The sequence below is a fragment of the Acomys russatus genome, chromosome 1 (assembly GCF_903995435.1).
Source record: "Acomys russatus chromosome 1, mAcoRus1.1, whole genome shotgun sequence".
Taxonomy (NCBI): domain Eukaryota; kingdom Metazoa; phylum Chordata; class Mammalia; order Rodentia; family Muridae; genus Acomys; species Acomys russatus.
This window is the reverse complement of record NC_067137.1, coordinates 28,451,001-28,478,813: the sequence shown is the minus strand read 5'-3', so window position 1 is coordinate 28,478,813 and position 27,813 is coordinate 28,451,001. Positions and strand designations below refer to the sequence as shown.

At 42.0% G+C, this 27,813-nt stretch overlaps 2 protein-coding genes across 2 annotated transcripts in view; both read right to left on the bottom strand.

Annotated features, from left to right (window-relative positions):
• The window catches only part of Ldah (lipid droplet associated hydrolase), an 868,625-nt gene that overhangs the window by 234,528 nt on the left and 606,284 nt on the right, over window positions 1-27,813 (bottom strand). The window lies entirely within an intron of this gene.
• Apob (apolipoprotein B) overlaps window positions 2,692-27,813 on the bottom strand; it is a 38,438-nt gene continuing 13,316 nt past the window's right edge. Inside the window, exons 15-29 of the mRNA XM_051143365.1 lie at window positions 27,237-27,413; window positions 25,701-25,892; window positions 23,816-23,983; window positions 23,190-23,401; window positions 20,162-20,344; window positions 19,451-19,572; window positions 17,922-18,132; window positions 17,221-17,396; window positions 16,909-17,096; window positions 15,963-16,108; window positions 14,254-14,627; window positions 6,268-13,734; window positions 5,652-5,766; window positions 5,365-5,548; window positions 2,692-4,491 (exon numbers count right to left, since the gene is read on the bottom strand). Coding sequence (XP_050999322.1) covers window positions 2,911-4,491; window positions 5,365-5,548; window positions 5,652-5,766; window positions 6,268-13,734; window positions 14,254-14,627; window positions 15,963-16,108; window positions 16,909-17,096; window positions 17,221-17,396; window positions 17,922-18,132; window positions 19,451-19,572; window positions 20,162-20,344; window positions 23,190-23,401; window positions 23,816-23,983; window positions 25,701-25,892; window positions 27,237-27,413 — 11,496 coding nt within the window. The 3' untranslated portion in view covers window positions 2,692-2,910. The remainder of the gene's footprint in view (window positions 4,492-5,364; window positions 5,549-5,651; window positions 5,767-6,267; window positions 13,735-14,253; window positions 14,628-15,962; window positions 16,109-16,908; window positions 17,097-17,220; window positions 17,397-17,921; window positions 18,133-19,450; window positions 19,573-20,161; window positions 20,345-23,189; window positions 23,402-23,815; window positions 23,984-25,700; window positions 25,893-27,236; window positions 27,414-27,813) is intronic.

Below are 27,813 nucleotides of genomic sequence, written 5' to 3'. Positions count from 1 at the left end.
TTTGAATTCTTGCCCTAGCTACTTTCAATGATGGACTATGGCATAAAAGTGCAAATGAAATAAACCTTTTTATTCCCAGATTACTTTTAGTTATAGCATTTCATCACAGCAATAAAAACCCTCATTAAAACAATGACCGAACATAAAAGCCCTCACCAGACACAGGTGCTATGCATTTGTGTTTCTTGTCTTTCAGAACTGTGAAAACACTTTTCCCTTTTTAATGTACCCAGACTGTTCCCCTGTTCTTCCATCTATCTCACTATCCCTTCTGTTTCTGACCCTGAACTCACTGGGTCAGCTTTATTTCTCATCGCTTTTGTCTTGAACAATGAGTCACTTGCTCCTTTTAGTTCTGCATTTATGTCTGCTTTTATTTGAATTCTTTGCACCATTCATGTAACTCCACCTTTTATATGGACTCAGGCAGACCCATATCCCAGATCTACTCGATTGTAAGTCATGCAAATGTCGCCATATTTACTTTTGTAAGCACTGGTTGAAATGTTTCACTGGTTGCCCTTCTTCCCTAGTGAGGGTACCACCTTTCACCACAACTCTGAAATCCTTCCAGGATGGCTCTTCCCATTCAGTCTTCCTTTTACTCTCCCTGGAAGACCCTCATTTATCTTTTCCTACTCATGCTTCTCCTCTTCCTGAATTGACCTTTCCCTTTTATTGTCCATATATCACCCAGGACTTGTCCCACCTTTCCGACAACAGCTTTCTGCTCCTCAACTCTTCCTATTTACAATCTGCATTGTCATTTGTTAATAGCCATCAGCAGACAAAACCCTCAACTTTGGCCTGACAGATAGACAGACAGATTATCTACTAATCTGCCTCACCACTGTAGAGGATGTAGTGAGCGGTCATTGAGGAGGACCAATCTCTATACCTCCTTTCTTTCTTCAACATAAACTTAAACAACCACCTCATAATAATAGTTCTTTGCTTGTACGTAACATTGCAAGTGACAAAACTTTCCCATACCCATTACTTTAAATATCTTTCATAAATAATTCTGTATAGATACAATCACCATGTAGCCCTGGATTGCCCCTACTTGTGATTCTCTTACCTCAGTCCACCAAGGGCAGAAATAATAGCCATGTACCACTATTATCCCTGTTATAATAGAATTGTGGTTTGTGGGGTTGAGGAGGATATTCTGTCTAAAGTTCAAGAAAAAGGAAGTTAGCTATTATTTGAGCCCCCAAGAAACATCTTAGAACACACAGGCAATCTGAAGAAGAGAGCAGAATCCAAACCTTCCTGAGAATTCATCTTTTTTCCAGCCTTACTCAACATGATGAAGGCATTCTAAATCAACCATTGCACGTCATGTAAGTGATAACCGTCAGGGAGTTGCGCAAGGGCACTGTGAGACTGAGCATTCATGCAACTCATAGCTCTCTTTTCCTCATTTCAGTTCCAGTTGTTTATGTTGTCTCATGAGTATTCAGGACCATCCTTAGACTCTCTATTTCCCTCTAAGTGAAGTCATAACGCAGGTCTCATTACAGTCTGAAGATTCAATAGGTGGCTGCTACCCTTAACTTATGGAAATTCCTATAGAACTAAGCTCAGAGCAAGTTGTATGTTACTCTAGTATTTAATCCTAGTTTTCTACTTTCTTTCACACCTAGAACAATTTCTTTTTGACTCCCAAGTTCTGCACAGAAGAATCATGCTAAGGTAATGATAACCCGTGTTCCCATTTTTAAAGAATGCTTGTGACTTTTTGCAGTGTGCTTCATCAAATGACACAAATGGGAAAATGATGGAGATTGAAAAATGGGTCTTTTCCAAATAGCCCTCATGTAGGACTTGGAAGTCTCCAACTATTGATTTCTAATTTTTCCAAGGTGTGCCACTGAAGGAAGGGACCATTCTCCACAATTGTATCGGTGGAGGTTCTGTTGCCCAGGTTCTTTGTGGCTTTCCAAGAGCTCCACTTGGAGGCAGATAAACATTTCTGACATTCAAAATCAACCTTTGAAATGAATGTTCCTGGCAGGAGTAGCCCTCAGGCTTTGCTTACACTCAGGATAGGATTCAGATAATGTATTACAGCAAGGGAGTGTGAGAATGCAAATGAATGCATGCTCGCAGAAGCCATTAAGGAATTCATGTCCCCTTTTCACTCATACCTTCCTTGCTTTGCTTTGAATGAGTCCTGTCTGAGCAGCAGGGAGATGTTAGTACCCTGAGCCCCTTGAGCCTAGTCCTCCCAAGCTATTCCCTCTCCACAACTAGCAGGCCAAGTCAGAGAAAAATCCAGTTGGTTGATACCAGATTCTAACAGAGAATCTTACCCAACAGACACAGGCAGGTTGTCAAGGAAAATTGTATGGCACTTGAAGATATCTGAGGGATATATGATGTCCTTTGGATTAAATTTATACAAAACGTATTTTTGCTCTCTTAGCTAATGCAGTTACTGAGATCAGTTACCTATTTTTATAGGTGGAAAAATATTTACCTCTAGTATGTCTCCCTTACTTTACTTCTTTATTTTCATCACTCAATCACCAGTGTGTGTTCTTGTGGAGGCTAGGAAGGCCGGAACTTTAGAACCGATGCTAATGTTCTAGTATACAAATGAGCCAAGTTGAGGGGTATGATAGACATTAAAGAAGTCATTTATTTGTTTCCCCCTTCCTCCCAAGTTAAACAAAATAACTCAGATCTTGTTTTTTTCTCTAACTTGTAAAAATATGTCATCTTGAGTTCTGGCTGCTTCAAAGTTCCTGGTTCTTGTGCCAGCTCGGGTGCAGGTGTAGTTCACATGAGCTTCTTGCACTTGCTGTCATTGGCTGCAGGGCTGGCTCTGTTGGATGGTTTTTATAATAGTCTACAAACTCTCCTACTATGTGAAGGTTTAATTGGAATAGATTAATAATAGAATCAGAAGGTGATGATTAGTTCTCCTGGAGCAAGCTTTATGTAGGGGCTCACATTATTGGCTGTGGTCACCTGCAGCTTCTTCAGTAACTCGGTGATGTATCTAAGAAACACATGGTAGCTTTGAGTGAACAGGTCACTCAATCTTGTGGACTCAGCAATGAAAATTTCATAGTAACCAGAGAGTTGGTCTGAAAAATCCTGCAGTTTGGAATTGAGCTGCCGGTGGTAATTGGAAACTATTTCCTCCATCACAGTGGCCCAGCTTTCAATCGCTTCCTTTGCCAGGATAGAAAACTCTGTAATCTTCTCTCTCCTCTCTCCGTTAACATCAGCAAGGATGCTAAGATATTCTCTGATATCCATGGACACAAACTGCTCAACTTGAGTTGAGATATTGGAGGCAAAACCAGCAGCCCAGGCACTGCAGTCAGAGTGGAAGTCCCTAAGGACAACTAAAAGGTTAGTAATCAGGTCAACCATCTTTTCTTCAACTTCATAATATTTTACCATCCAGCCAACCATACTTGGATCAAAATACTCTTCACGAAGAGCCTTTATATACTGATGAACCTGCTGTAGCTTGTAGAACCCCGCCTGAAGTATGGTTTGAAAAAAGTCATTGAACTCACTGAAGATATGGAACACATCTTGTCTTAGGGATTTAAAAGCATATGGGACATTTATTTTGAAGAATGAGTTGACCTGATAATGGAAACAAGTAGATTCATTTAGACATTTAATTTCTTCTTCTATGTTTTCTAACATTCTCTCCATAATGAACTGAAAAACACTTAGTGTTGCTGTAAAATTGGTATCCTGGAGGTCTTCCCATTGCCGTTGGGTGAAGTATGATAATATTTCTAAGTGCTCACTGAATATCAGTATCACATCATTTAGTTTACAGTTTTCTGAAGCAAAAGGACAACTAAATGTTATGTCATTGATTAAGTCTGATTTCTCTACTAGGTCTTGAACATCGGAAAATAGTTTTTGTAAACTGTTACTGATATTTAAATGTAGCTGAAACAGTGGCTTTGCCATCTCCCTCATGGCCATAGTGCAGAGTTCATCAGTAGTATATGTTCCAGCATTCCCTGGGAGCTGGAATCTATAGAACTTCATGAAATGAATGAGTGAGTCAATCAGCCGTGTGACTGCCATGCGGTACTTCTGGGTAGCATGTGCTAGACTGTCTAACACCTTCCCCTTGAGTTTCTCAGGGATGCTTTGGTTCCCCTGAGTCACCATTTCCTCATACAGATGCCAGGCCTTGTCTTTCCACTCCTGGTAGGCATCACAGGCTGTCCTCTGCAAATCCATGTTTATTTCATTAATTGTCCTTATGGCACTCTCAGCATTGTTCTGTAGACTTCTTCTTAGCTTTAAAGAAGCATCTCTCAGGTGGTACTTATTGATATAATTATAAATAGCCTCTGTAGCCTTGGGCACATTGCTTTTTAGGGAGCCTAACAATCTTGAAGCTGCCTCTTGTTCCCAGTTTATTTTGATGTCCGTTTCATCATCAGACTCCTTGTACCTCCACTCAGTTTTAAATATGCTGAGTTTTCTATCTGGAGGGGACTAAAACCAGAAAAATAAAACAGATGAATAGAACATGTTTTCAATGACTCCACTTATATAATATAGTACATTAAAACTTCATTATCAACTAAAAGTAAAAATGAGAGGAGAGTCTTTCATATTCTGAAGGGGGAATTTATCTTTCTTGTGATAGTTCATGTGTTTGTCTTATGGTTAAACAGGTCTATTGTTGTTAATTTCTCTTTATCACATTCTCCAGGAAGGATAAAAAGATATGTGTGTCATCTACTTAGTGGCATTTAACAGCAAGACAGTCTTGGAATGGAAAATTTGGAGGGGAAGGAGGAAGAAGAAGGAAAGAGGTAGGAAAGGACACATTCTGGAATAAAGAAGAAAAGTCCAGCTAACATTCCAACTTCAGCGTTCATTTGCCAAGCTTATGATCAGCATTAGGTTTACGTCTTTCCTTTTAGCAATATCATCTTTGATTTGACCCATGAGGAGCTTATAAGTGACATGATACGTATTTGATGTGTCTCAATCAAACAATTTTACAGTGGGGGAAGAGTTATGAAGACTGAAAAAAAATATCCAGAAACCACAATTAAAAAAATAAAAAAAGTAGAAGTGGCAGAGTTAGTGCATGTCTTAGGAGATGAAGCATGACCACCACTTTTGTCGAGAAAGCATTAAAATAATAGTGCTAGTTGGCTATCGTGGGCATCTAATAAGTAATCTCAGCAAGGATTGATTATGATGTTTTTAGGACAGTAGTACCTCAATGAAGACTTCTGGCTGGCTCAAATACCAGTTGTGTTTGGGAGTGCTCTCAGAGACTATCTAGAATGAAATGCATTATCTCTAGTTCTTTTCTTGCTTTTGAGCATGTGATACGTGTCAGCTGGGACCCACCTGAGGGTGGAAGTAGACATTCAGCTTCACACTCTGGTCATCTGTGCTCGAATCCAGACCCACAGTGCCTATGGCTGGGGAGGCTGCTGAGGCAGACAGACTTGTCTCATCTTCTTGGTAGTGCAGATGGAGGTCAGTCAATGCTGGGCTGGTGATGTCCAGGTGAGCCTCACCCTGCCAGACCCTGAAAGCAGAAAAGTAGACAAGTCATAACAGAAGGGGTCTAGAGATGGCAAGCATCACAGCAAGTTTTGAAAAGACACCAAGTGTCAGTAGAACTTCCATACCAAAGTCCTTTAAATACGCCATCTTCATTATACTCCACACTGAAGTCACGGTGTCGAAGCGTTCCTTTATTCTTACAGATGAACAGACCATCTTCAATTCTGTGTGTTCCTACAACTGTATAGAAGAGATTTTATATGGCACTGGTACATCATTGTGTGTGTGTGTGTAGTGAGAACTTGGACAGATATCTTAATCAAACACCTAACTTAAGGCTTTTACACATACTGTATGTAGTCCGTATGTTTTTGAAATTTATTATTTTTTTGTGGTAGTACTGGGGTTTGAACTCAGGGCCACATACATGCTAAGAATGTTCTCTACCACAGAGCTATACTCCAAATCCCTATGATTTTTTGCTTTAAATAAATAGGCGATATTAGTCTTTAAATTATTGTAGGAAAAAATCCATTTTCATTCAATTTGTTCTTCAACATCAATAGGTTTTTTAGTTTTGCTTAAAAGATATATGGTGGCACCTACATAGTCTCCTTTTAGCTCTACATTTTGCTACAGATAACATTTGTGCCTTTGTTGTCAATTAAACATGCAATTGTTTACTCTGAACTCCATTGAAAACACATAGTATCCAAGGGAGGTAGAGGAACATTTCCTTACCGTTTAGGTCATACTCCAGAAACTGCAAGGTTGAACTGCACATGGAATTCAGGAACGTTTCGACATGATCTGCTCTGTTTTTCAAACCAGCACTCCAAGTGACATTATACAGGGTAGAGGCCACACCAACACGTGCACTCAGTTCTCCAAAGAAAGGAATAAAAATTCCAGCAGGGACAGAAAACTTAAAATGTGGGATCTCAATGGTTTGCTCGGGCAGGGTGATGGTTGGCAGATCAACATCTGCGATCATGTTGGCTAACTTACTCAGATCGAAGCCAGTGCTGCCAATGGGAAAGCTCTGTGGAAGTGTGAACTGGGACACAGTTAACTGAATTTCAGGCACAGTTACCTCAAAAACAGGAGCAGAGGAGTCCCCTATTTCAAAGTACTGTGTTAACACATCAACCCCAGGGAATGTTACCTTGGGGAGCATTGTTAGGTTGAGGGCAAATGGTGATGTACTTAATTTCTTATAGATTTGTAGTCCACTGAAGTCAATTAGGTTCAGCCCTGGTATAATGAATCTATCATCCAGTTCTTGCACTGGGAGTGAGAGAGGATAGCCATTAGGGTTTTTGGTATATAGAAGAGATGTTGAAGCTTGAAGGTACTGTCTCTTTCCATCCATCTCTAGGAGTTCCTGCAAGCTCTTGTCATACACTGGTAGAAGGATATTTTTAAGGTCCCCAAACTGTCCTTCTACAGATCCTGCAATATCAAAGCGTACCTCTTCTTGCTCATTGGAGAGCTGTGCATTGTGCTTAAGAATCTGTGAGTGAATCTGGACCTCACTTCTCCAGGCAACCTTCTGGTTCTTAGTGTTAGCTTTCAGGGTCACTTCGTGGTCAAAGTGATGGAGATCAAGGAGGGAACTGGGTTGGCTCACATGAACTTGTAGAAGGGTTGACATTGTCCATGGAGAGAGCTCCATGGTGGCTCTGCATGTTTGCTTTCCCTTTGTGTCAAAGAAACTGGATACATGTAAATTATTTTTCATATTGTGTTCCCATGTAGCATAGATGCGTTGGAGAGTGGCTTCTCCAGCAAAATTTTCTCCTACTTCAAGGTTCCAGATACCATCAACTTTGGAAGCTCCTTGTAACCTTACTGCTGACCGAGTGCCCTTGGAATTCAGGTATGTGTTGGCCTCATTGGCAACACTTCCTGAATATTCCTGTGAAAGGAAGGAGCCCTTGATGTTTCCTTTGGTGGATGACTCAATGGAAAAGGAGGAAGTGAGACTTTCTAAGGTGAACTTGTGGTCAACACCTCCTTTAGCAGTTGAGTGCAGCTTTGAGGAATTGAAGTCATAGTTTAGTTCAATGGATGATGAGACAGTGGGTTTTGACTTAGCATTTCCATTAAGTTCCTGCTTGAAGTTCATTGTTAAAATGGGAACATGGAGGTTTGCAGTCGTTTTCACCGATGCTTCCATGTTTTTCTTGGTTAAGCTAATGGTGCTGTCATGATTGCCCTTTACAAATTTGTTAGTTAGAGAGACAGCTGTGGCTAGCTTCCATCCCTTTTTCCGTGTCAGACGTGATGTGCCTTCTAATTTGTACTGCAGGGCATCCACAACAAATGAAGAGGAAGAAAGGAAATGAGCAACGATATCTGATTGGTTATAAAGTCCAGCGTTGGTATTCAGTGTGATGATACTTGACTTAAAAGAAAAGTCATAGGTAAAATTGCCCATGGCTGGAATATAAATATTGTCAATAGTGCTCAATTCCTTGAAATCTGGGAGGGAAAACTTGAATAGATTTCTAGGGATATGAAGAACTGGCAGCTCTAAGGAGGGCAGCACAAACCTGTACGAAGGCACGATGATGTTAGGACCTGGGATGGTGACACTTGGGGTACTGATGGCTTTGGGTATCACATGGCTGGAGCCCAGTGTCTCTACAGTAAATGGAGACACTTCAATGTTGATAAAGGAGATAGTGAACCCATGACTTTGGAAGGTCCTAGAGGGCTGATCGAGGGAATGCTCAGTTTTGTACTTATCAAACATAATCTTTGTTTCATTATAGGATGTGGTAAGAAAATCTAATGCACCGTCTCTGACTTGCACCAGTTTCCTGTCCCAGGAATTGACATTGTTGAGAATAAACTCATAAAACATACTCAGAGGAATTGCAATGGAATGCTTGTCTCTGTTCTTTTTATACTGAGCCTTTACACTTAAATCAAATGATTGCTTGGTTGTCTTCAAAAAATCTTTCAAGCCTGTTTCTTCCCATATGGAGAAATTGTTCAGTAAGGGAGTGGAGATCCCTATGTAAGGTAGAGTAATTTCAGGAATCGTTATAGGAATGTTTAAGAAATCCAGGTTGGCATCTCCATTCATTCCTACACCGGCTTCTATGTTGTGCTCATTGTTTATAGCAGAAAAATTTTGATTGTATTTGTACTGATTGAATCTAGCACTTGCCTGCCAGCTTGCTTGTTGGGCATCAGGACTCAGAAACATTGCGGAGTTACTCAGGAAGTCTATTTTCCCAGTCAACTTCAGTGGGAAACTAACTTTCAAATTCCCTTCATTATTTGTGGATGCTGTAATCTCAAATGGTTGTGATGAAAAGAAAAGAGAATTTTTCAAAGTTCCAATAACTTTCCCATTTAAGTTGGCATTGTGCTCAGCAGCCACTTCTGCCTTTGCATCTCTGAACAGTGTCCATCCCTTGGCAGTTAGGATGCTGGAACCCATGTGCTGAGATTCAATTTTCGAGTCAACTTCAAACTGAGAGTAGCTGAGGAAGCCAGATTCACAAGCCAGTTTTTGGACGACCTTTAGGTGTTTGCTACTTACGTTGTTGGATAATACAAAAGAAACAATGGGTCCTTCCACAGTGAAGCTAGTTTTGGATGAATGTATGCCTTCATCTGAGAAGTTGGGACAGGCCCAATTCCAGGACCCTGTCCCCAAAGAAGTCCATGCCAAACGTCCAGCTTCTAAGTGAGTCTTGATTTCATTATTAAGAGAAGCCTTACTGGAGAGGTCCAGCCTGGGGAAACTCAACTTGTGAAAGTACTTGGTGTGACTGTCAAGGGTGAGCTGACTGTTTATCTTGACAATCATATCATTATTAAACTCTACTATATTTTTCTCTGTGTGTAAACTTGCGACAGTGTCTGATTTTCCCTCAATGGCATTTTCAGAAAATAATATCTCACCCTCATGCTCCATTCTCACATGCTTACTAGAGAAGTTCATGGATTCCTTCAGGACCAGAGGATTAGGATTTAGCTCTAAGAGTTGAGCGTGTGCTTGAAAATCAAAGTTGAGAGCTTCAATTTTGGACTCTCCTCTAGCGGCGATGGAAGCCACAATCTCTGCTTTGTTCTCTGATGTGCTTACATTCTGTATGTTGGCGTTAGCATCTACTGTGAAGAGGGGTGATTGGATCTTCAGGATGCTATGCAGTTTGCCAAAAGCAGGTATTTCAATTGTGTGTGAGAGACGAGGAAGTTGGAATTCTGGGATGTGAAGATCAGGAACCTTAAGCTCTTTGAGATTGACATTTGGGATTGTGAATTCTGGAACTGTGATTTCTGGTACATGAAAGTCTGGCAGAGTGAGTCTTGCAAGAGGAATGTTCAGTATCTCCAGATCTCTCAGGTACACTTCTGGAAGAGGCCACTGTAGCTCACTGCTCAGCATTTGGTCAATAGTTCTGATAATCTTTGCTTTTATTTCTAGCAAGTCAATTGTAAAGGAACGGACATGGAAGGTGTTGAGGAGAGTGAATTCTGGTGTGGAAAATCTCGATGGGACCTTTACATTCTTCAACATTTTGAAGTTTATCTGAACCGATGGGATCCTCAAATCTGTCAGGGGGACTATAAAGTCAGGAGTCTGAAAGGTCGCTTCTTGGAGAGCACGGAGGCTGACCTCAAAGGCAGGCATGGTCCCCAGAAATGTTTGGATTTCAGGAACAGTGAATCCTTGTTCCACCAGTACTTTCACACTCTCAGCCCAGTCTTGGATTGAATATTGCTCTGCAAAGTCTGTTATATTCTTAGCAGTCAGAATCCACCAGTCAGAAATATAGGTTACCAATGTACTGTAAACCTGGCTTACCAGAGACAAGAAGTGCTCCACTTCCCACTGAATGTCCATTTCATAAATTCGGTCTCGGACATCTTCTAGAGAACCCTGGAAATGGGATTTTATATAAACTAAACCATCCTGCAGCCAATTAATGAATGCAGTTACTTCTGTGTCCTCGAGTCTTTCCAGATAGTCAGAGACCTTGGCTTTGAAGTTTGCTACCAGCAGTTTTAATGCTTCAGTTTTTGGTGGAACTTCGAGTGCTTGGATTTCAGCATTGATTCTCTGAGTCACCTCACGGATTTTGCTGTTAGTTTCATCTACGAACTGGTGATAATCAAATGCTTTTAACTTCTTCACCAACATGTCAATAAATCTATTTAGTTCTTCAATGAAATTGTTGAAAGACAATGCTTTAAGCCACTCGACAGTATCATCAATAAGCCCAACCAATTTCTCATAGTAATCTTTTATCTCAATTTGTTGTAGCACATTACTTAGTTTCTGAAGAGTCTCAGTCAGCCTGCATCTGTGGGCCAACTCTACTGATTTATCCATTAAAACCTGGATTTGTTGGTCTACTTCATATTTCTCAATTAACTCATGGACTATAGCTCTAAAAATATTGATTTTCTCAGTTACTTTAAAATCTTCAATAAGATTCATAACAAAGTATTTGACACGCTCAATAATGTCATTTATTCTTTGGAATAGAATTGCAGTTCTCAATTGATTTAAATGCACGGTGACGTCAATAGCTTCAATCTGTTGTTTCAACTCTGCAGCAAGCTGTTGAATGTCTATATTCTGAATTTGTGTTCTGAGCTGCTGTAGTTTTTCTTTTATCTGGATTCTGATTTGATATTTGGTATCCACATTTTGGATCCAAGAGGCAGTACTACTACTGATTTTGTTAAAATCAACATTTTCAACAAATAAATATAGATTACGGATTGATTTTGCTAGATTTACACGGATATGATACTGTTCATCAAGCATTTTTAACTTTTCAACGATTCTTTCAATAATTTGAGCAACAGTTTTTTTAAAATCACGTGGATCATAATTATCTTTAATATACTGATCAAATTGTATCACATATGTCTCAAGTTGAGAGAGTTTCTCATTGATGTCGATTTTGGCCCTATCTAAAGCAATTAGTATATCATTATCTGTAATTCTGTAATTTTCCATGAAAGATGTTAATTTTTCCTTGGCACCAGCTACTTGTCTCTCCCAGTCAGAAGCATTCAAATAATTGTGAATTTGCCGTGGAAGTCTGCTCAGGGCTGCGCTGTATTTCTCCACAAACTGATCAACATTGATGCGTTGCAATTCTCCCTGCATGGCTTCCAGTAGAGTTATAATTCCTCTTCGATTTCGCTCCAAATAGTCTGGCAGGCTTTTAAAGAATGGGAGGCTGATGGTGTGAACATCCTGGTTCTTATCGTACCTCACAAAAGCAACAATTGTGAATTCTTGGGGCTTGTCAGCAGCATCATTTATCTCTAAGTCACTAAGTACATTGACAGGCTCAGTGTAGAAAAATGGCACTTTAATTGGAGAGTACAGCCCAGAGAGGTCAGTCCGTCCACTGAGCTCGACACCAATTTTATCTTTAGTGTTGTAGGCTTCAAAGTCCTGGCTGTATACCATGTCATTCAGTCTGGTCTTGAATTTCCAGGTGCTTGTCTGCTCAGCAGGCGTAAGCAGAGTACTGACTGTGTGTTCAAGAGCTGTACTGATGCTGTTCTTGTACGGGAGATTGTGGCTTGTGGATCCTTTGTAGTCATGAGAGAAAGTGAGTGCCAGAGGTTCTGCTTTCAACAGAAACTTGCTATACAGCTGCCCAGTGTGTTCTCCCCAGAGAGCCAGTTTCCCATCACCACTAGTATGTGTGTCGATGCCCAAGGTAAATGGTGCCGAAACAAGGTGGAAAACATTGTTAAAATGTAGCGGATCTGAATTGTAGTTGGTGATGACATCAACGGAGGAAGCCAGCCCTTCAATGTCTGCATTAAGCCTATGGCTGAACTCCACACCCTGAACCTTAGCAATAGTGTCTGCTCTGTAACTTGCTACTACTAGGTCAGTGTAAGAGATGGTATAGATGTGCTTTAGCTCATTATTTTGATAGGTTCCTTTAAAGTTGCCACCCACATTCAGCTTCAGTGGTTCCAGCCTTAACTTCCCACTGTTGGTCAAATCTAGAGCATCGTATCTGAGGTCATTGCTTAAAGTAGTTACAAAAGAATAGGGCTGTAGCTGTAAGTTAAAAGTCTGCTTATAAAACTTGTCACCACTGTAAATATTGTCCATTTTGGAGGAAAAGTCCAGTGAGAGACCTGCAATGCTCAGACTGTGTGCATGGTCCAGTTTCATGTCAGCATAGGAGCCCATCATGTCATTGGACAGCTTCAGCCCTTCTCTGCTGAGTTTGAAGTTGAAGATGTTTTTGCCGTCTGCACCCAGAATCATAGCCTGGTAAATGCTTCCCAGAGATACCTCTGTGAGGGCAGCTCTTCCATCAAGACTGAATTTTGCATGGTGTTCTTTGAAGCGGCCATTTGTTGATAATTTCATGGATGCCCCAGAAAAGCCAAGCTCTGCATTTAACTCACTCTCCAGCAGCAGGGGGCTGTACTTCAAGTTGGTGGTGGCACTGGTGGATAGCCCACCTCGTGTAAGCTGTAGCGTTGCCTTGTGAGCGCCGGTATTCATTTTGTCAGTGCCTAAGATGTCAGCATTTAATTCTACACCCTGGGAAGTGAGTGATCCAGAAAGAAGGGTGACGAGCCTCAGGGACTTGTAATCGGCCTGATGTTCAGAACGTAGCCACAGACTTAGCTTAGAGAAGGTCATGTCCAGCTTGTTGGAAGCAGCAAAGTTCTCATACTGCCCACTGCTGTCAGATTTCAGCGTCAGTTCATAGTTTTCATATTTCAGGGAAGCTGTGTTCTTGAATATGCCATCTTGTAGGTCAGAGGTGGAGGTGAGGGAGAGGGTTCCATCCTGGTACATTCCCACTATCTGGTTGGTGCCCTGGAAGTAAGTGGAGTTAAACCTCATGTTGGATTCCCCACTCAGCTGGCCGGTGGTAGCATCACTCTCACAGGACAGGCCATATTTGCCTTGAGCATAAAATGAAGATGCCCTGAACTGCCCGTCAACCTTGATGTCTTTGACATACAGATGTTGTTTCTTTTTTGAGTCCAGGTGAACAGTAGCAGACATCTGTGGTCCTAAAGCACTGGAGGCTTCAAATGTTAGTAAACCTTTTGAGACTGGGTTGTTTCCAAATTTTTCTACATGACTGACTTTGAATTTTGAGTCTAGGAATTTGTGGTGTAGAGACCCATCGCATGATAATGTGAATGTTCTCTTGCTGTCATACGTTGTTTCTCCAGAGCCTAACAGGAAAAGGAAAGATACTGGTTAAATTAAGCAATACATTTCCAGAACAATCTTTATGTTGATAGTCTCCCAGTAGGAACCTTATGCATAGCTGGATCAATTGTGTAATATATACATGAAAGTTGATGGTAAAAGGCAATAGTATTCCAGGAAGCCCAGACTGTGGTGGGTTCCCTTATCAGATGCTTCTACTGCACCTCTTACTATATACTATATAGTATATACTGTATCATAATGTTTCTTAAAATAACATATAATTATTAAGGTATAATTAAATATATTTATTAAGATAAGAAGATGCTTTGTTGTTACTGCCTAACACAGTGTTGAATACTTGCCATATACTTAATACATCTTTTCATGAGTTGAATGAATGAAAAGACTTCTGATTAGCAAGAAAAACACCTAGAGGAAGGCCTAAGTCCTTTCCTCCTGTATCATCTCTATATCAGAGCCCTCCCATCTGACTGTGTGGTCCATTCGCCCTGTGGACCCATTACCTGATCAGGCCTCACCTTGCACACTGTAGGAAAACAGGTCAACTGCAGAGTCAGCCTTCATGCGGTACTGAGCCTGCAGGCTAAAGTGGTCCCTGCTGGTGTTGCCACCAGTGTAGGAGGCTGACCAGTTGTACAAGTTGCTGTAGACATTTGTGGAAAGGTCCAGAATACCCAGAAGAGGAACTTGCAGTTGATGTGTCTTAGGGATTGTAAATGTGGGGACCAGGAACTCTTGAGATGGCAGATGGAATCCCACAGAGTTGAAGTTGAGGGCTGGTGTCATCACACTCTCTGGCATCTTTAGGTCTTTCGAAGACTTGCCACCCAGAGGCAAAGGAATGTCAATTTTTATACTGTTCTTGTTCAATGTGTATTTGACCCGGCCATCACTGAAATGGACAAAGATAGTGTCCCCACAGTCAGATATTAAGAACTCAAAACTCTGTCTTGACTCCTTCAGCAATAATAAATCCCCCCTCACTATGTTCTTTTCACTAGGATATTTTTATGCCTGAGACTCTTCTCTTTTCTCTCTATCTGCTAAATCCTTCCAAGATCCACCTCTATATCATTATGGCTCCTTATACCAGTTTTAAGGGGCATATCCTAATTCTGTGTATACAGTTATTTATTGATTAATTTGTTGGTGTCTGAAAGGTATGTTCCTGGCAGAAAGGACAAAACCTTACCCAGTTTCTGCCTTCTCGCTGTTTGTACTCTGCTGTTCTGCACATGGTGGATACTTGATAAGTGTTTGCTAAACCTAATAGAAGCAACTTGGTATGTAAAATAACAGAGATGGAAGAGTCAGGAAATATGTACCAGTAATTGGGAATGTACCAGTAATTGGGAATGTTATCTTAGAATTAGCCTTTATGGGTCTTAACGATGTTATCTGTATAGTACCCTTTCTGCTGAACCCCAGAAATAGTCTTAAGGCATCAGATGAGCTTTGCAATCTTTTCAAATCTACATGCAGTGGACTATGATGATGACCCATACAAGTAAAGCAGGTGGTATGTGTTACAGTTGAAGGCACATTCTTTGCACTACTGTGAAATGGGCAGTATGCTGCATGTTCTGACCCCACGTTCAGCAGGCTGATGAATGAGTTCTACTGAAGTTCCCGTAGTAAAGAGCAAATTTGATCGTCAGCAGTTTGGGTCTGGTTTGGGGCTCAGGAAGATTTCTGCCTTGTCATAGTAATCAGGCATGTTCAATTGTGCTACTTAGCCACAACCTATTAAGGGGCCCACGGAACCCAGGGCATTTAGATTCGGAACTGTGAGGATTATAATGGAGACTTAGAAAAGCATTGTCTTTTAAGCTCATGATCCACCATTTTTTCCCCACAAAACAAATAAAGTATTCTGCACATGTTTGTTAACACAGAAATGAAGTGAGCAGTGTGGTTCTGGATTTCCTGTTAGGATTATGGTGCATTGCTAACCATCTCTTGGAATAAGTATCTTCATTTAATGCTCAGTGGCTGTTCTGACCCTCTGAGTTCCCACTTCTTTCTCATCAGCCCACCATGGATTAAAGCGGGAGCTCACTTTTAATGACACAAAGCCACCAGTGTTTATTCGGTAGCTGTTCATTGTCTCCAAGTGCTTAAATAATTTCTCTGAAAGTTTTCAGCAATAAAGACTGCATTTGGCTAGGTAAAACTTTCCCATTTCTTTGCCAGAACAAAGATAATGCCCCCTGGTTGCCCGTCATACCTCTTCAGGAAGAGGTTGTCTGGGATGTGGAAGTCAGGCAATCCCATTTTCTGCAGGTTCAACTCCGAGAGGCCACTGAGGTGATCTTGTAGAGTCTGGGAGTAAGGAAGACCCCTGGATGCCATCTGAAGCCATGTGTTTGTTGCCTACAAAGTGACAGGACAGTTTTAGAACAAGACATGGGTCTGGATGGACCTCCAAGTACAGTTACCATGAGCTGACCAATTATCAAGCAGGAGCAAGGTGATGCATTGAAAGTTAAAAAATAAGTTAAAGGAAAGTATGAATTTGGAGTCCCTAATTTCTCTGTATTTAAGTTTTACTTATTTATTTGTGTATGTATGTGTGTGTGTTTATATAATAGTGTGTCCATGTGTGCATGTGTTGACAAGATTGCATGGAAGCCAAAGGTCAATCTCAAGTATCCTTCCTTCTTTAACATTGTTTGCCTCGCTTATTTTGAGCCAAGGTCTCTCACTGTGACCTGCGCTCATCAATTTGTCTGGTCAGTGAGCACCAGGGATTCATGTGTCTCTGACTACCTCATGGCAGGATCATGTACATGCTACTTGCCTGGCTTCCTATGTGGGTGATGGGGGTAAAATTCAGATCTTCAACGCTTGCATAGCAAGCACTTTACTGACTGAGTGATCCTCCTTCCTCTTTACACACACACACACACACACACACACACACACACACACACACACACACACGGCTTAGTTAGATTCCTAGCCAATGTCCTGAAGCTTCTTTAAGCCAGAACACTCTTTGGCTTAGTGGCATCCATTGGATATTTTTTTCTATGCAGCTTTGAATGCAGCATGGGAAACTAGCTATTCAAGCTTTGTGTATGCATCTTTGAATATATCTGCACCCAACTCAGTTGGTGCTGCAGTCAGCATCTACAGCCACGTGTTTAATTCTGCTGCATGACCATACTTACAACAATTAATTTGGAACCCATGTGCCGGAAAGTCATGTCTGTGTGAGGGACTCTGTGATCCAGGAGACTATTGGCATAGTCATGCAACGTTCTAGGGTAACTGGAAAGATCCACAGGGAAGTTGGAGGCCACTTTTTTGGTATCCACGTTGGTTCCCGTGTTCCAATCAAATTCAATTTTCTCATTATCTGAAAAGGCATGTGTAAAATGGCTGTCAGTGGTGTGTGGTAAGCCCATAGCTATTGCTCTCAGGAGTTACTCTTGAGCACAAAGTGCCCCAAGAAGGGCTCATATGATGAAAGAGACACATACCATAACGCCACACCACTCTCTTGGAAATTGTTGAACCATAAGCTGTAGCAGATGAGTCCATTTGGAAGAGCAGCTTGATGGATGACCAGTGGGTGTGGACCTCACTCCTGGCTTCTGCTTGCAAACGTGGTATGGAAACAACACCTTTGATCCTGCTATCTCCCTTTTTGTCATAACTATGGAAAAATAAACAAGTTGGCATCAATGATTTTTGTTCATTCCAAAGATGTAGGTACACAGGATTCAGTAACTAGAATTTTTGTTTTTAGTGATACAAACCAGACACACAAATAAATCAGACCAAACTCATTAGCATATAAAGCCAATATTCAGCATGGAGTATGGCATTGCAGGGAAGTAGATAAGCATTGTAAAAAAAAAAAAAACTATTTTCATCTTTCTCTCTAGCCTTGGTCAAAGAATTAAGCCACTCCAATATATCATGTCTTTGCCAATAAATAGGGACAGGGAAATGAGGCAATGGTACAAGCACAGTACTTGATAGATAGATAAGAAGTGCTTGTTAAATAGTATGAATTTCCAGCTGAATATGTGCAAAGGAAGAAAATGTTGAGAACTATAATTCTAGGAAGATTGTAGAGCAGAGGTGACTCTGGCGTGTCCACATGTCATCTTGAAGAAGAAGGCAAAGAACCACTAAGGTCTTCAGCTCACCTCAGGTCACCTAACCCTTTCCTTACCTCACATGGCCCACAAGAGAGACCTCAGTGATTTTTTTGTTCTGAATGTCCAGGATGAGTTTGTAAGCATTTTTGTCCTTAGATGATTCATCATTAACTCTGAGGATTGTCCCAAAGTTGACATCAAACGCTGGAATTAGGACTTCACTAGATAAAGTCCTGCTTCGCCGATTGTATTTGAACATTGCGGTAGCTTCAGACTGTTGCACTCCTGCGGAATATAGGAGAGAGTCAAGAGATGCATGCTTGGAGGCTGTGTGAAGGAAAAGGAGGCAGAGGAGAAAGCTGCAAAACCTTGACTACCGAGGCTTTAAATGACTCTGGTTAAGATTTTCCCATGGACCACGTATCATCCATTCACTCAAATAATTTTCAAGTATTTACTGGGGGCTTGTTATGAGCTAGGCACTGTTCTCAGCCCTGGGGTCCCCAGCCCTTGTGGTCAGTGGGGCATGCAGACAGTAAGCAAACCAGCTACCTATGTCAGATAGCAGTAAATATCATAAAGACATGGCAGATTGACAATGAGGTCAAGAGATGGAGAGGGACAATAGAGGGGCTATTTCCTACATAATGGTTGTAAAAATGTCTTCCTGTTAAAGGGCAAGACAACAGTGAAGAGTCGCGCCATCTCTTGACTGGATTATTCAAATCATATACACACTAGATTCTCAGCTCTGTCTCCATCCCATTTGTCTTCATCATGTTCCAACGTCAGAGTATTTGCACATTCTAGTTGCCTAGCAATGCTTTTCCCTGTGGCATATATCCTATCTATTCTGCCATGTTTCCCTTTTTCTCTTTTTCAAAGCCAATTTTGGGCAGTGGTTCCATATGCCTTTAATCCCAGCACTTGGGAGACAGAGACAGGTGGATCTCTGAGTTCGACGCCCGTCTGGTCTACATAGTGAGGTCCAGGACAGCTGAGGCTACACAAAGAAACTGTGTCTCAAAAAACCAAAACAAAACCAAAACAACAAGCAAAAATTTTGTTTTACCAGTGAAAATTTCCCTTATTATTCTCATTTTACTGTTTCCACCATCCACCTATCTCCCTACCACTCATAATATTGCCTGGAGCAGAGGTTTGCAACCTGTGGGTCATGACCTTTTGGAGGGGGGTGGTCACATATTAGATACTTATTTGCATTAGGATTCCTAGCAGTAGAAAAATTACAGCTGTGAAGTATCAACAAACATAACTTTATGATTGGGGTCAGCACAAGACGAGGAATTGTATTTAAAGGGCCATAGCATTACAAAGGTTGAGAACCACTGTCTTATAGCCTCCTATACTCTGTTTTCTCCCCTTACCACTGGTCTGACATCCTGAATACTTGTTTGACTGTTTACTCTAACTTCCATGAAGGTACAGACTTCATTTCTAGCCTCAGTTCTAAGACAGGGCTGACACTTCCTGGGAACACAGGAAATATTTGTTAAAGGCGTTATCATAAAGATGTCCCCTTTGTAAGTCCTGAACCCATGACTGAGGCAGAGATATACAAAAGCCTATTTTGTATACTCACCTTCTGCTTGAACTAGGAACTTCAATGTGTCGACCAAAGACTTGTCCTCTTTCTGGAGTTCATAGGTTGCACTGGCAGAATACTGCTCCACCTCTCCCGTGGGCTTCAGCTCTATCTCATACCTAAAGATGTCACATCATGTCCAGTGTACACTGTTACCTTTTTTAAGGATGAGAAGAATATCATCCCCCCAGCAATCTAGCTTCACACAACAAAAATACATGTGTAGTTTTAACATCATCTCCTTCTCTTAGCTAATGATGATTCTAATGGTTCTAATTAATCTCCCCAAAAGCCCTGGTCAAGGGAAGCTCCCAGGATGCCCAGGGCTTTTGAGATGAGTTGGAAAGTTGACTTGTGCCTGTCATGCTGAGAAGAAGCAGTGAGAATGGGGTATAGGGATGAAGATGAGCCCCAAAGCCTTGTGAGGTCTTTGAGCACACTGATCAGCACACGAAGCTTATTCGATGGGTCTAAAGACCCTGAAAAGGACTTGACAGACTGGAATCTGCCACGGTCACCTCATCCAGTGCATGGAGAAGGCCAAGGAGAAACCCAAAATGTTGGCCAGAGGAGCACTGTTTTAAGTTCCTGGAGATGAAGTGAGCTCTTAAAATGGGTAAATGTGGACCTGTAATCCTTGACATCTTTCTCTTTGTCCCTCCAGGCAGAAGGTAAGCAGATGCTGGGCGAGCATCGAGACTCTCTCACCTTGTGTCCCCTGTCAGTGGGTAGTAGGAAGCAGACTCCGTGGAGCTGGCATTGGAGTAAGCCCCTGTGGTGCAATAGTCCATGCCAGTGAAGAAAGGCTTGCAAGTTGACCAGGACTGCCTGTTCTCAATCAGAGGTGGGATCACTTCCGTTTTGGTGGTAGAGACCAAATGCAGTGTGTTGCTGGGGAAGAATGGGAAGAAAAAAAAAAAAGGGTGGAGTTAACTTTGCATCATGAACTGAAATGCCTATTGCGGAGTCTCACCACGCATGCCCATCCCCCACTCTGGCTCACACCCACCTCACATTATTTGCTTTACCAAGAAACAAAGACGAGTACAGAGAGCAGCAATAAAATGGTCGTAAGGGCTCTTGTAGTTCAGGTGTTACACTGGGTTCTTCATCACCTTCCATCCCTCTGCTACAGGCCTAGGGTTCCAGTTTTACGGGTGGGAAGAGAAGCTTGGAGAGAAGGGGTGGGACACAGGTGGAGGAGTAGCAACTCTGCCCCTTTGGCTCGCAAGGTTTCTTACATTCTGAGTTCATTCTAGCAGCACTAAATGCTCAAGTTTTGGCATCTGTCCACCCAACACTCCCGTAACAGCATGGTCTGGTGCTTTGTATTCGATTGTTAATTATGTTGCTCCCGGAGGTCTCCTTGATGTCTGTTAGGAGCAGAAGCTCACTACCCTGAGTATTGCTGTGTGACCTTGCCTCCCTGGTTGACTGAATGAAAGGCTTACACCTGGGCAGGGCAGGCGTGAGGGGCGGAGTTAAGGTTCATGGGCTTGGAGGGCAGAAGGATCACAGGTACTGGAGGAGAAAGAAAGGACAGAGCCGCCAGAGGAGAGTTAAAGAACCGTGTAGGCAAGGAGGCGTGAACTCTGAGAAGGGAGTGGAGAGAAGCGGCCTACCTAGATGGAAAGGATAAGCAAGTATTTATGGAATTATGGATGAGAAGTAGCCCAGATGGAAATTATTAGAGCAATTGGCATGGGCTGGGGGCTGGGAGGTAAAGGTAGTTTAGGGGGTTCATATCTGCCTAGCCCCAGGTAAAAATAAGGCTATTCTAAAAGCTGTCTATGTTTTTTATTGATTATGATAGCTGGTTAGACAACACCACTGTAATAATATAGGCTATTAAATAATAAATGTTACTAGCCCATTTGTATTTTCAGCAACAACCCCACCTGTATATCTCTTTCTTTCTTTTTTATCTCTATTTTGTTTCCCTCACCATCAAGAGATTTTCCCTCCTGCAGTGTTCTCTTCAAATGCCCTAACACCTAACAACTTACACTGGTTTCCCCTCCTTATGCTCTTGAAATGCTTTGGTATCACCAATCCCTGCCTTGCTTCTCAATCCTTACTCATATCCAGATTAAGATAGCAGAGTCTAACCTTTTTAAACTTTGTAACCCTTTAGATATGTGCTTTAAAAATGAGAAAATAGAACCAATTCTACCCATGTCCTAGTTTCTTCACTGGAATATGTGCTTTCTTTAGTGGCGCCGCCACTACTTTTGGTGGTGTGTTAAGCCAAGTTTTGCTGATGTGCTAGCATCCCTGGTGCCAGTAACAATCTCCTTAGGGTTTGTCTACATCACTCACTCCTTAGTACTGTTTTCTATTTATTCCCTTCCTCCATTCACATGGTTATATTATCTGTGTCTGGCCTTAGTTTCTTGAGTCTTGTCTTATACAAACTGTTGTTTGGTCTTGCTTCTACAGGGTTATCTCTTTACTGGGCTCAGACCCATAGATTAAATTAGTCTTTTCATAGGATACCAAAACCAACAATCCAATCAATACCTTACTCCAAAGTGTCCCCTCCTTCTCTCTCTCAATGAAGGCCCTATCATTTCTCTTTTTTCTTTCTTTTTACCCCATAAACAGTCAGTTTTCAAGCATTCAGTTTTCTGCTTCTTTACAATTTCTAGAGCTTCTGATCACTGCTCTACTCTTACTGTTCTTCCAGCACAAGCCACTGTCTCCTTCCACTCCTAACTTTTAACTGATTTCCAGTCACTTCTCTTCTACCATTTTTGCTCCCCAGACTCATAGTACCTTCCTTCAAAACACCAACTTACCTTGCTTACACCCCTGTTCTCAATTCCTTTGGCTTCAGAAGAGTCTACCCTTTTTTACAGGGGCTTAAGATGCTAGTCATGGTCCAAGCTGGATGACTCTGTCCCACAATAGCTTCCTTATGTTCCCTGTGCACTTTACTAACTCAGATCCTTCATCTCTTTCAATCGTCTTTATTCTTGAGGCTATTACGAATATGTTACTGCACGCATGGACTCACACACCTTTCTCCTTTGCTTGAGTAACTATGACATAGGCCTTCTAGGAGATCAAAAGTGGGTTCTTTAGAAAGCATTCTGACTCCCAAAGGCTTCATGATCTATGATTTCACAGTATACTATACCTCCTCCACCCAACCCTTGACTTATTGCTGCCATTTCCTTAATGGCACGCCTTCCCTGTAGAGTTAAAATCAAGAAGACTGGGGTCCTTGGGTATGTCCTTCAACAAGCTCTACACAAACCCACCATCAAATGCTATTGCAGAGCAAGCAAATGATTGTATTGAGGATACAATTGAAAGTGGAACTCTTAATATAAAAGTCCAGATCCCATAATCCTGTGATTAGGAGTGGTCTACATGTTTCATCAGAGTCAGCCACCACAAACCAGTGTGACCTTTGGTGTATTTCCAGGGGGAAGCATGCTTATTTCCCAAGTAGGATGTCTCTAGCAGTACGGTTTCTTCATTTTGAATGAAAATGATATTGAACAGAACCCCATAGCCAGATAATTACCAACCAGCCAGCAGATGTTAAATGTGATGCAGAGAGGCGCAAGAACCTTCAGAAAAATGTGCAAAGTAGAGGCAAAGGCAATCCTCTCCTGTTTCACTGGAGCTTGAGTCACACCAGTTACTTATCTAGCCTGGCTAACTCCTATAGATCTATACCCAATTCTCTCTTTCAAACAGGGCAGGTAGACCCTAGCAATAGAATTACCTGCCACTGAACAGCTTGACAGGCCTTTTTGGGGAGGGAATGATGACCTTCAGCTGCCCAGCCTTCAGGGCCACTCGAGTCTCCAGGCCTGATTCATGGAAGAAGTTGGTGTTCATTTGGACACCACTCTTAGCAAAGTCTGGGATGATGACGCCCATGTTTGTCACAAACTCCATGGACACGGAGGGCTTTGCCACCAGCTCTGTCTGAATCTGGAAGTCAGAAGATGACATGTTCAGTTGCATGCAGTACCTTGGCACTCTGGAAGACAGCTCACCCCCGCCCCTTTTTGTGAACTGTGGCAAAAGCCTCTGCTAATTCATGGCATTAGGACTAGGAAGAGCCTGGACTAACTTTAAACACTAGTGAATACAAAGATAACCAGAGTCTTCATTCATTGGGAGAACAGCTGGCTTCTCTTTCCATTACCGCATCTCAAGTAGAGATGGTGAGAGATAACACATGCTGGCAAAATTCTAAAATTCCTCATAAAAACTAGCAAGAAGATTGAAATCATGATACACTCTGCCTTGAACTTGAGCACGTCTTAAACGTGTGTGTAAGGATCCCACCCCGAAGGAAAACAAACAGTCCTTGGTTTGGTTGTGATCAACACAGAGTCTTACATTGGCTAAATCCAGTTTCACTCCAGCCTTGGTCCCAGGGGTGATGACTCCAGACGAGGACACTTGCAGCTGTAACCCAGCTCCAGTGGGGAGCTCAAAGGCATTGTCCATGAAGATGTAGTGAAGAAACAAGTCATTCTTTGAGCCTTCTCTGATGGCTTGTACAACCTGCAATCCCACCATGAGACAGAATTTAAAGTAAGCAGGATGTGGGTGATTTGTTACATGTGATCTCCTAGATGCCAGGCTGCAATGCTTCTTTATTCAGAAAGGGGGCAGCTAGGAGGTTTTGATTATCTGGGTGGCCCATTGCACGTAAGCTCATGATTATTGGTGTCAATGCATTGGGTGTAAGCAGTTTCTCTGGCTTGAATGTCACGTCATTTTAAACTGCTGACTTAGAGCTGAACCTCATGGCTATATGAACTTTAAGTATGATGGGTGGCATTACACTGCTCTGGTAAAGATCGGACTGCAAATGAGATATTACCAGAAGTTCATCATATTACGGTAGAGTCAACTTTTTGAAAGTAAGTAGCAATCAAGGGCATGTCCGTGTTAATATATGTCGACTAATGCTTTATTTTATATAACATTTTTGCAAAAGAATTTGATGCTAGTGTCCTTTTTTTCCCCTTCCTTACACAGTGCAGGAGATGGAACCCAGGCTCTACAGTGCCAGGTGACCTCTGTGTCACTGAGTTACACCCTCAGCTCTTGAGACTTCTGTGCTTAAAGCCAACATAACTTTTTATCTAATCATAGGCAACATAGTTGTATGTTTCCCCTTCATATTGCTAAACTTACACAATATAAACATAGCACAAATGTGGGTCATGGGTTACAGTTGCTAAAAACCTTTTGTTTCATAGCTATTGTATCATTTTGGTGTTCAAAAAAGCTGCCAGCCTAGGTCTCAGGAGGTATGCCTAGAATTGTTTTCTGGAAGATCAAATTAATCTGCTTGAAACACAACTATTATGAATGGCTCCAATGCCAAATGGTATCGATTTTTCAGATATCAAGAATCATCTTTTAAGTACAGTTTCATGCATATGGTACGTGTGTGTGTATGCATGCGTGTGTGTGTGTGTGTGTGTGTGTGTGTGTGTGTGTGTGTGTGTTCACATGTACACTTATGTATGCAGATGCGCTTAGCTGTGTGTGGAGGCCAGAAATTAATTGTGGGTATTTTCTTTTATCATTCTCTCTTTGTTGACAAGGGTATCTCGCGGAAGCTTTCATGTTTGGGCCAGGCTATATGGCCAATGAGCTCCCGGGATCAGCCAGTGTCTAACTTCAGCAGTTGGGCCTGAGTGTTAAAGGCATGGCTGTGCTGGCCTTTTACACGAGTGATGGAGAGTCTACTTCAGGGTCTCATGTTTGCATAGCAACTGCTTTACCCACTGAGACTTTATCTTTCAAGACTTTATGTGTGCATATATATGCATGTTTACATGTTTGCACATGTATGGGAGTGCTCATGTCCATATGTACATGAATGTGTATATGTATATGTATGTGTGTAGACCACATCAACCTCAAATATCATTCCTCAGGATGCTATTCACGTGGTTTTTGGATACAAGGTCTCTCAGTTTTATTTGGAACTTGCTAATTTGGCTAAGTTTGTCTGCTATCCAGTCCCAGGAACTTGCCTGTCTCTGTCTCCTCAGTGCTGGAATTATCAGGTGGTCTGAACACAAGTCAGCCTTCAGATCAGGCCAAACCTTACTGATCTAGCCTCCTCCTTACAGAATCCTCTTTACTGAAATTCAGGACTAATTTGTATTTTGAAGGACGTATAAAAACTGCTTTGTCAGGTTTGTGAGGCTGGGGGACCTAAGAGCACAACCAGTGCTCAGACAGGGCCTGGGTGACTTACCAGCTGTGGGATTCCCCGCAATGTTTGTGCACCATTCAGAAGCAGCTTTCCAAGGACATGGAGGTCTCGGAGCCTGACAAAGCCAAGCTCTTCTCCCAAGATGCGGAGGTAGGCTCTGGCTTCAGGTGTTTCTTGAGATTTCAGATCTTTGATCAGCTTGTCCACAATGGGCATGATTCCACTCACCATGTCCTAGGAGTTTAGTAACAAAGTATCAAATGAGATTCCAGCTCTGGCCCCCACTGAGACTCCTCCGCCCAGTCTACTGCAGCGATGTGCTCAAACTCATGCCATCACTGTAAGCAATGCAGGGCAGGTACTGGAATTGGGCCCCACTTTTTAGTGAAGGAGACTGTTTCTAAACAGAGATTGAAGAATTATAAGCTCTTGTCAGGGACAGGAGTGCTTTCAAAGCAATGCTTAGCTTGAAGGCGAATTAGGGAAACCTTGTTCTCCAGATGCCAGGATCTTCAAGGCTTCTCCAGATTAGGATGCTGTCTGTTCCCATCACTCGCTCAGCCTTCTGGCCCTTTACTAGGAATTAGTGCTAGATTTCTTGCGAAAAGGTGGCCACTATACAAATCAGATGGAAGTTTGAAAGCCGCATGGCTATAGATCCATGATTAGAAACAGAAAAAGCGCCATAGACTGACATGAGGCATTGTGAAGAAGACCTCAAATGGACCAGCTTTAGGTAGAGGTCAGAAATCAGAAGTTGGGAACAGACCACCCATTAATACTTGAAAACAAGCTATGGCCCTACTTCTAAACCTTGACTGTGCGTCCATGTCCCCTGGAGTCTTGATAAAATGGAGTGGGATTCAGTAGACTGTGGATAAGCACAAGAACTATCTTTGCTAACAAGTTCTTTCATGGTGCCAATCACAAGACTGTATGTATTCTGAGTACAAACAAGTAGAGAAATAGGAAACTCCAGTAGACATAGCCTCATTTCTACTCCTTGAAGCAGGTGCTTACTGCCAGCTTCCAAATGGAGTTTGTTCTCATTGGCCAGTGCACTGATGTGAGTGACAGCTGAGGAAAAGTTATTAATAACAATGAAAACATTAGCTTAGCTTAAAATGTATAATCTTGTCGGCTTATTAAACAATCAGTAATAATGTCAGGAGCTATGCACCTTGTTTCACTCAGCTGTTAGGTGATGGTGTGAGATATGGATTGTTGTCAGTACCCCATTGATGTAGGAACAGATCAGTTACACCTAGCACTGGGCAACTTTCCCAAAGGTGCACAGCTTGAGACAGCAGGATGTGAGCCCAAGCTCATGTCTGAGGCTGCACATTCAGTCATTTCACTGGACTACTTCTAATTGATCTTTTCCCACTACTTCCTAGAGGCCCTCATCTATAGAGGATGTTGGCTCTTAGTCCCTCCCACAAAGGTGTCTAATGTATAGCCACAGTGAGCATATCAGGTAGGTAGAACTTCTATGTCTTCTAGGCAGAGAGGTGAATGAATGTATGGCAGTGAGACCCAAGCTTCGCTTACAAAAAGAGACATATAACAAACACATACCTGTTCGTGCTTGTCATCATTGGTGTAGCCAAAGTGGTCCACTAAGACTTTGGAGACACGGTCAGGAACTTGGCCATTGACCCAATACAAAGCCTTATTGACACTGTCTGGGAAGAATCCTCTCTTACCAAAAAGAGCTTCCAGTGTTGGCTCAAAGCCCTTTCCTTCAAAACCAATCTAAGAAAGAAAACCAGACAAAAGACGCCATTAAGCCTTTGGTTGTACAGCAGGTCTTGCTCCCACCCCCATATGCTCATGTAATAAAACAACCAGCAGATGAACATGACAGAAACACTTAAAGGAAGTTGTTTATTTAAATTTCACTAGACTCCTGAAAGGTAGCACTCTTCTGGCTTTCCCTAGAACACAGAGAAGATGAATAACGAAACCAAGGAGTGGATTCAGGGTTTGATGGGAAGGAATCATGTATGTAGCTCAATGGAGAGCTCATGTGCTTTCTAGGGCTTGAGGTCTAGGGACTTCTCTGAGAACCAAAGGGTTCTACATAGTTTAAGAAGTCATGCTTCAGATGACCCCTAGTGGAGAGGACGGTGTTGTACAGAATATGGGCAAATGG